At 40.1% G+C, this 8,860-nt stretch overlaps 1 protein-coding gene across 6 annotated transcripts in view; it reads left to right on the top strand.

Annotated features, from left to right (window-relative positions):
* Positions 1 to 8,631, top strand: part of CAPRIN2 (caprin family member 2) — a 31,615-nt gene extending 22,984 nt beyond the window's left edge. For 3 of the 6 annotated variants that reach the window (XM_062491541.1, XM_062491540.1, XM_062491537.1), the window contains 5 exons: positions 2,509 to 2,692; positions 4,271 to 4,453; positions 5,720 to 5,820; positions 6,526 to 6,592; positions 8,063 to 8,631. In XM_062491541.1, the coding sequence (XP_062347525.1) occupies positions 2,509 to 2,692; positions 4,271 to 4,453; positions 5,720 to 5,820; positions 6,526 to 6,592; positions 8,063 to 8,631 (1,104 nt within the window). Of the gene's footprint in view, positions 1 to 2,508; positions 2,693 to 4,267; positions 4,454 to 5,719; positions 5,821 to 6,525; positions 6,593 to 8,062 lie in introns of all 6 variants that reach the window. The other 3 variants (XM_062491539.1, XM_062491536.1, XM_062491542.1) reach the window with 2 other exon arrangements.
* The last annotated feature ends 229 nt before the right edge of the window (positions 8,632 to 8,860 follow it).

Below are 8,860 nucleotides of genomic sequence, written 5' to 3' on the forward strand. Positions count from 1 at the left end.
GAAGCCCGAGCTGCTTGTTATGCTGTTTGCTTCAGTGGGGTAAAACTCAGTCCACTGGCATCATGGAGAATGTTTTTGGAAGACTGATGTTGCTCATTATCCTATATTGTTAACAAGCAGGCAGTGTGCACATCTAGGAAATATACCACACAGTCTGAGATGTTCTGTATTTGCAGTGAACATCTCTAATGGTGTATGGCTTGAAAAAATAGTATCCAATGTTGCTAGCTACTTCCTGGTAATCTGCAGTGCAGTCTTAGAGAGGTTCAGAGGAAGAGTTTCCATTTCATTAAGATCAAGTACAGGGAATGCAATGTTGTTTACCCCTCTGGTACATTCTTCAGAAGAAGATGGTAAAAACATTGATTTAATGTTTTTCTCAAAAGCAGGCTTTAGATTCTCCAAAGGCATTCTCCATTTTAACAGAAGTACCAGTATAGTTCACAACTTGCTGGACAATCTGTCTTGCAGTATTAGGACATCTGTGGTAAGAACTAGTGGAAGAAGGTATCTAACAGACTTTCAGATCACAGCAGTTAACAACTAAAACTTCTGTGACATCCTGGTGTGGTCTGTAATAAAATCACTGCTTTGACTTTTTCTGCTCTGTAGAAGAGGTTCAAGTTGAACCTACCTCAGAGGCACAAAATTGTGATACACATTACAAATAAGGTAATTCATGGTAGAGAGGTGTTTTTTTTTTTTTTTCCTAAGCTAGATGTGTTTAAGTTATGCTAAGTGGTTAGAGAGTGATTTTTCCTGAAAGTGGAGAAGTGGCAGCATGCTGTGATTTAAGGAATCCAGAATCTTTTGGGGACCCAGCTTATAAGATAAGCATCTGCCATGGTATAAATATGAAGTCTTGGTCTCAGTCATTCTGGTTGTCTGAACTTGCTGTCTGTGTTCAGAGTGCTTTGGTCATAACAATACTGCTGAAAGTTCACTTGAACTAATTCCATGGTTTCAGGGATGTTAAATGTCTGAGATTGCTCTTGGAATTTTTAGGTAAACCTGGCAAACATCTGTCACTAAGTCATGAGCATGTTCATTCTTCTTATAGTGGTAGAAATCTTGAACTTTGCAGTGCAGGGTTTTCTTCTTCCCTACATTGCTTAGCTTCTCATCACTGCCAGGAAAGCCATTGGACTTGAGTAGATAGTCAGGATGACTCCCTGCCAAATATGCTATTACAGTGACAGTAATGGAAGTACCTGATTACAGGTCTGCAGACATCCTATTGCTGCTGTTGTGCTTGTGGAAGCTTAAAGGCAGGCTTGACCTGTAGTCCTGGTCCTTGATTTGAATTTCACCTGTAACTCTCACTGTAGGAAAAAGCAGACCACTTGCTACAAATTCTTCAGGATGTGGGTGATGACAGCCTAACTGCCCCACATTCTCAAATTTCTTTTAGAAAAAAGATAGCTTTGGATCACTTTATTTACTGGATGAAGTGATCAAAAATGAAAAAAAAAAAATAAAACAGCTTATTTTACTTTAGAATGGCTCAAAATTTATGCTCAACACTTCAGTATCATGAGGCATTTCTACTGCCTCTTAGAGGCAATACTGGGTCTCTTGACCCTGGAGAAAGTATTAATTTTTTTTTAATTACAAGGGCATCTGGAAATGGCAAGAACTGTCAAGCTGTGAAGCTGTTTCTTGCATCATCCAGCTGTGGCTTTTGCCCAAACTTTTCTTCAGAGAGTTTATAGTCTTGGAAAATGCTAGATATACCTGTAGACTCAGTACCAGTACCACTGACAGTTCTTTATGTGGTATTTAAATACCTTTAATCAAAACAGACTTTGCCTATTTGATGTCAATACTAGTTGTCACTTTTGACAGCATTATTTCTGGCAATTGTTATTGACTATAAAATAATACAGTCACTGGAGTGACTGAAGTCTGGGCTGTTAGATTTAGCTAACAGTAATATCTCCTCATCACTGTAGTGCCCAGATGATAACATTTGAGTGACAAGACTTACTGAAGTACTTACTCTTGGGGAAAATTAAATGAGTAGGAAAGATGAAACTCCATTTGCTGAAGGGGCAAATGATGTGTAATGTGGTGTTTGAGTGGGTAGCAGTGTTACATCAGGTTCCAAGACATGTAGAAAGACCCGGATTCTTCCCAAATATTCATATCTCATCTCGGGATAGGCTGTCCCAGCTTCAGCTTGAGCTGTAGGACATGTGATCAGTAGATTTCTCATAGAAGGAAAATAGCTTGTTGTATGGTAATTGTTCTGATGACACAGTACAGTAGCTATGGGCAATCAAGCTGTTCCTTGGGTGGTAGCTACATGAAAAGGAGTGTGTTCTGTAAGTTTCTGGAAGGGAAAAGGATGGGTTGATGTACGATGTTTTTGATTATTTCTAAGAAACAGCTAGTGTTCTAGAAATATGCTAAAAAGCATATGGATTCAAACCATAGCAGGGTGGGTGGTGGTATTAGGCAGAGACTTCAGCTGGTAGTGTTAAGCACTTGTTTTCAAATATGTTGTAGGTATTTAAAGTGAATGCACCACTGCCTCCACGTAAAGACCAGGAAATGAAAGAGGATTCTTCATATTCAGTGGGATATAACCAGAGTTTTTCCACAGCAAGTACACAGACTCCTCCTCAATGCCAGTTGCAATCTTCTCATGTTGTAGAACAAACCTCTCTTTCACAAGAATCTCTGTCCTCGGGTGAGAACTACACTTGTCTGTGTTTTGAGTAGTCTTTAAATGTGTTCAACTTATAATAGTATTTAAATTCATTATAATGACCTATGAGTACATCTAACCCAGTGCAATTCCTAACAGGTGTTACATAAGTGTCTAATTAGGTATGCATCTACTCTAATGTAGTCACTGGTATGTAAACTTAATTTCAAAGCTGCTAGCAGGAGGAAAGGCTGATTCAAACTTGTTTCTGTATTAGATGAACAGACTGTTGTCATTTACGTGCCTGAATTTCCCAGTAGGTAAGAAATTCGAATAGGCAGTGATACTTGTCCAACAATTTTCTTGGAATACTAGCAATGATGCAATGCTCTTATTTGGAACCATTATTTTGGTCTCTGATAGTAGTGCTGTCAGTACTGGGATTTGCTGAATGGTAAGTCAGAAAGTTGGGATAAGTTTCCAAACTGACCTGAGAAATCCTGAACTAGTAAGTGGTTTTGAGCTGTTGGATTCAACACACACCTGACTTGATGTTCCGGTGCAAGAGGTAGATTTGTATAGCTGACACTAAATTTGATATGAAACTGGCTCCTAAATGTCTTGAGGTTTTAGGATGAAAGGAAGTGACAGCTAGGGACCTGTATTTGTAAGGCCATATAATGAAATGGCTTAAGGTTATTTGCAACTGCTGTTTTTCTGCCAGAGTGATTTTTCACAGGTCTTAGACAAGAAGCAGACTGAGTGTGTGAAGTCAATGAGACATTAAGAACTCAAAAGAACAGTGTAAGTGTAGCAGTCAGGAAAGCAGGTTTAGCTTCAATGTTTCTTCTCATCACTGAGACTATGGGTGTTAAGCCTTCTGGGAGTATTTTTTGTGGACGGTCTTATTTTTATTAACCTTGTGCAATGGCTCTGCAGAGATTTCCATAGGGGTTTATACTGTTGTTCTGGATCAACTTCAGGCTTTTTGGATTGAAATAAAGCATGGTCTTGTGGAAGTACATTAACAATTGCAAGGTTTTGTGTTTAAAGCTAGTCACTCACTTGCCCTTGTGAGTGAAAAGCATTATTGAATACATTTTGCTTGGCGTTTAACTGCCCAGTGTGTGGTAGGAATGTCTAGCATGTGGTAGGAATGAAAAGACTGAACCCAAGTATCTGCTTGTATCTGCTTTCCATAGTTATCTTATTGCTATCTAGGTGTGATGGAGTTTTGTCTCACTGTTGCTAGGAATGTCAGTACTGAGGTGACCTAGTTTTAGTGACAATTCTTAATCAAATCTTACTTGATTTTAACCTAGATTGGGTCTTTTAATGCTGCTGGCAAGCTTGTTCTCACCTGTGCAACTGACTCTTGTTGAATGTATTAGGGGCTTACACTGAGAACCTGTGCTGTCTACAGTAGATTTTAACAAGCACTACACTTCACAAAGGGAAGGATCCAATCACTTAAATGATGTAATGACAGGACAGAAGAACAGAATATTCAGAACAGCTTTATTGGTCTTGGAAGTCCTAATACTGCCCTTGCTTCTGTCTGTGGTAACTCTCTGCAGTTATAAAAAGCTTTGACTTATCTGTGCCTTCTGTTTTAAGCAGTGAACTATCAACCTGATGGAGCTGTTCCTGTTAGCAATGGTAGCCTTGCCTTTTATCCAGCACAGGCTAATGTTATCCCCAGACCCCCTCAGCCTTACCTCAACAGTCGTGGGTCTGTCAGAGGGTCTGCTAGAGGTGGAAGGTCACTGGCTAATTCGTATCGTTCCCCTGGTGGGTACAAAGGTATGTCTTCATTTACTGTCATCCTGAAGAAGCTCTAATGTACTGCCAGTAGAATGTGATTGAACACAACACAGTATTAAATCCATGTTCTATATATGAAACTTCTCAAAACAAGACTTTAAAGGGAATGTGCAGGGAATGGGGCCCTCTGTTGCAGAATTTAAGGAAGTTCATTCTGACTTGTGTTTGTGTGAGGTGTCAGACTAAATGGCAGGGCAATTTCATGGCTTACCTAAATATGAAGATTGAAACTTCCACTAATAGCTTGTTAGATTACTCATATGGACTTTTCTGTTGGCAATTGCATTTGTTGTTTTGAACTCTTTGCCCACAATTCTTTCTGTTGGCATCTTGCTGACAAACTGGGCAAGCATCTTTCTCTTCAGATATCACTTGCTGTGTTTGCCCAAAATAAAGTATTTTTTGGTTATCACTAATCACTTCAATATTCCCAGCAGAAACCAGGATGGAGAAGAGGCTCCCGGTAGTGAAGAGCCCTTCTAGATGAATAACAAACAGAAGAGTTTTAAGAGGAGGCTTATTTGGTCTCTGCAGACCAAATCTTTTGCTGCTAGCTGAAGTACTATAGAGAGTTTCAGCAGACTTTAAGCAGTTACTAAATTAAGATTGTTGGTAGCTGCCAGCTGCAGGTTGTGGCCTATTCCCCTTTTAAGTGGAAGGGCACTTAGCCTGTGATAGGTGCTTGAGTTGTTGGGCTGAGCCTGCTTAAGTACCTTGTAGGAACATGTGCCAGGTGATGATTTTTATAGTTCTGACTTAACATCAGTCCAGGGTTTGGTGGTGTCTGTCATGAAATTACTTGCAGCTCAGCTTTGGTAGTTAAATAATATTTTGCCTCTTTATTATTAACTTATTAACTTAAACTATTATAGTAGCCCCATAATGTATACCAGCAATAGCTCAGTGTATGTAACAGGAAAAAAGTGTTACTTAATCCCACTTCTGGGTTTAGCTAGCTTTTCAGCTGTCCTCCGACATCCTGTTAGTATCACAGGCAATGGAAAAGGCCTGATGTTAATATTTTCAATACCAATTTTGATATAGCCCCAGTGTGTAAGTTATGAGCCGCTAATGAAATGCATTGGTTGTAAGAGTACCAAGGTTCCTATTCAATTCCAATTTTAAGGATGGCTGTTATAACTTAATGTACATATTTGTCAAAAAAAAAGGGCTTCAGTTATATTCTGGACTTGTACTGTAAATTAAACAATGAATGATACTGAGTAATGAACTCTATTTGAACAGGTTTTGATGCTTACAGAGGTTCACCTTCATTAACTAATGGCAACTATGGCCAGCTACAGTTTCCTGGTAGAGATTATGCTGGAATGCCATATTCTCAGAGGGTAAGTATTGACTTTATTTCCAGTAGTCTGCCACTGTAAAGGAGCCAAATCTTGCAACATGATAGTTTTTCATTATCTGAACAGGTGAACTCTTACTTAGAAGCTAGAGGTTAGTTTTGTTTCACAGACAAACCCTTTTGTGGAATGGCAGACTGCAGCTGAAATAAATCAGTTCAGACAAGTACCATCTCTGTATGACAGATGTTGATTTTGGTCTGAAAGGAATCTTTGAAATGCGGACAGATGGTAAATAATATATTGTATGAGTCTAGTCTATTATTTTAAAAGCTGGTTAACTAAAACGCCTCTGTAATGTAAAATAATGAACTCCTTAATGGACTGGCTGATAATGTGATTTGATCAGAAAACCCCCATAAATCAAGTAAGAGGGTAAAAGCTCCTGATGTAAGGAGGGTCTGTCAGTATCTTCTGTGCAGGCTTGTGGACTTGGAACAGACTTGAGATTTAAGGGTAGTGCTCAGTAACTTCAACTGAATCCAGAGTTCAGGAGCCAACTTGCTCCAACAGGCATCAAAGTAGATGTTTTAATTTTATACAAGCTATTAGAAAAGTACATTTTCCATAAGCTGTTTATATACACCTTGTTTCTGAACTGTTACTGTCTAGAGATTGAATTAATTGTGCAATAAAATGTATTTGCCTCACATGAGTTCAGATTTGCTTATAGCAATCTTCCTGTTTTAGGATGTTAATTACCAGCAGTGCTATAAACGAGGTGGGATAAGTAGTGGTCCTCGAGCAAATTCAAGAGGTAAGGCCAGCATCAGGACCCCAGTGGTCCAGTATGTGCTTGGGCATAGCAGCTGGGGTGTTACTGGGAGTAGTGTGACAAGCAGAATACCATCGTTTACCTAAGCTCAGATCAAGCTTGGTGAAAGTTTAACCTTGGAGCTTGAGTGCTGTTATTCCACAGCATTGCACACCCGAAGATTTAAGATTTAATTTTATCATTCTCAGTCTGGAGTCTTCATGTCAAAATTTTGACACAATGGTACCTTATTGAACTTCACAACTAACTTGACTAGGAAAGCACATGCAGGGCAGTTCCTTGTGTTCAAGGAAGCAGCACTGGCTTTTTTCCCCTTAAATGTGTAGCCTCCCCTTATCCTGGGTAGGCTGTCAGATGACAGAGACTTTGTATAATATTTTTTCCATGAAAATGTAGTTGGTAATACAGATTTACTCTGTATTTCCATAGTGGATTATAAAACCTAAAGAAATAAGGCTAGTTTTTGGAGTCCAAGCATGAATAGCATGTGTTCTCAGAAGCTGGAAGCAAGATGATTTGTTCCTACTGTATGTGCTGGAAAAAGATGGACTTCTAGTGCTGCAGGTGAGAATTGAGATGTAGAGTAGCTGTAGATTACTATTTTAGAGACTAAAGGGAAATTATGGCATATTGTGGAAGCTGTTTTAGGATAAAACAGGTCATATCCTAGCTTGAGGGATGATTCATAGAATATACTTCAGCAGAGAACTAATAGGAGATCATGGTGAATTAACAGCTGATGGAAGTACTCATTAGTATTAGGATCTCACAGCAACTTCGCTCATTTTACTCTCTGCCTTAAGGTGTTGTTTTCCAGTGGAAATAGCAATGGTTTGCAGCTTGACTGCGACTGCTCTAAGTTTCTCAGATCTGATCATGTTTTCATTCTAGACCCTTTTAACTTGGATATTTGGAAAGATTAACAGCTTTGTTTTGGGGGAGTGAGGTGCAGAAGACTTGAAAGCAACACTAGTTTGTCAGACTTAAAGTATTCTAGCATCATAAGTTGATGAGGTCTATGAGAAATGCAATTGCAGAAGAACAGTGTTGAGTAACATGAAGTGAAAACTGAGATCTTGAAGATGACTTGGCTCTAACTTTGTCAGTGTTTTCAGCAATTACGTTTTATTTCCTCTCAGAAGTTAGCATATACTTTTTAAGTTGACATACGACATACCAAAGCTAAAATCATTACAACCTACTGCCCTCTCCTACTTGGAAGTACAAGAAGTAATTGTTCATAGCCTAGTTGTGTCCTATCCTGCTCAATGCAAGCGTGATGAATGTAAGCCAGCTTCTAAGTTCTGTTCTTACTGGGGTCCTTTGACAACTTGCTGTGGCTCAAAGATCAATCTGCTGTGAAGCCTGTACACTTGCTGCTTAAGATAATGCCCACAGGCTCAAGAGTATCCTTCTGTTATTATACTTATCACTGCTAATGGTTCTTAACAGCAGGGTGGAGTGACTCCTCTCAGGTGAGCAGCCCAGAACGAGACAATGAGACCTTTAACAGTGGGGACTCTGGGCAGGGAGACTCCCGCAGCATCACCCCTGTGGATATGCCAGTGACAAGCCAGGCTGCCACCATACTCCCGGTGCACGTCTACCCGCTCCCGCAGCAGATGAGGGTCGCCTTCTCTGCTGCTCGAACGTCCAACCTGGCCCCTGGAACTCTAGACCAGCCCATTGTGTTTGACCTGTTGCTGAACAACCTCGGAGAAACTTTTGATATCCAGTTTGGTAGGTTCAGCTGTCCGGTGAATGGTACCTACGTCTTCATCTTCCACATGCTGAAACTGGCTGTGAACGTCCCTCTGTATGTGAATCTCATGAAGAATGAAGAGGTCCTTGTGTCAGCATATGCGAATGATGGGGCTCCTGACCATGAAACAGCCAGTAACCATGCAGTCCTGCAGCTGTTCCAGGGAGATCAGATCTGGCTACGGCTGCATCGGGGAGCCATCTATGGAAGTAGCTGGAAATACTCCACCTTTTCGGGATACCTCCTTTATCAGGACTAAAATCCAGTGCAATGTTTACAAAAGAGCTGCTCCAAACACCTTGGTGAGGGGGGTGGGACTAGCTTTGCACTTACTACCGACTTTATAGAGGATATGTGGTTCCATTATTGGGGGGAAATGGTGGTCCTGTTTTGCAAGGTGGAATCATGGAGTTGGGGTACTGAATCAGCACTAATTTGGCACTTTATCAGTTGTGATGTAGCCTTGCTAATAAAGCTGTGAATGTATA

This window comes from Cinclus cinclus, chromosome 4 (assembly GCF_963662255.1).
Source record: "Cinclus cinclus chromosome 4, bCinCin1.1, whole genome shotgun sequence".
NCBI classification, from domain to species: domain Eukaryota; kingdom Metazoa; phylum Chordata; class Aves; order Passeriformes; family Cinclidae; genus Cinclus; species Cinclus cinclus.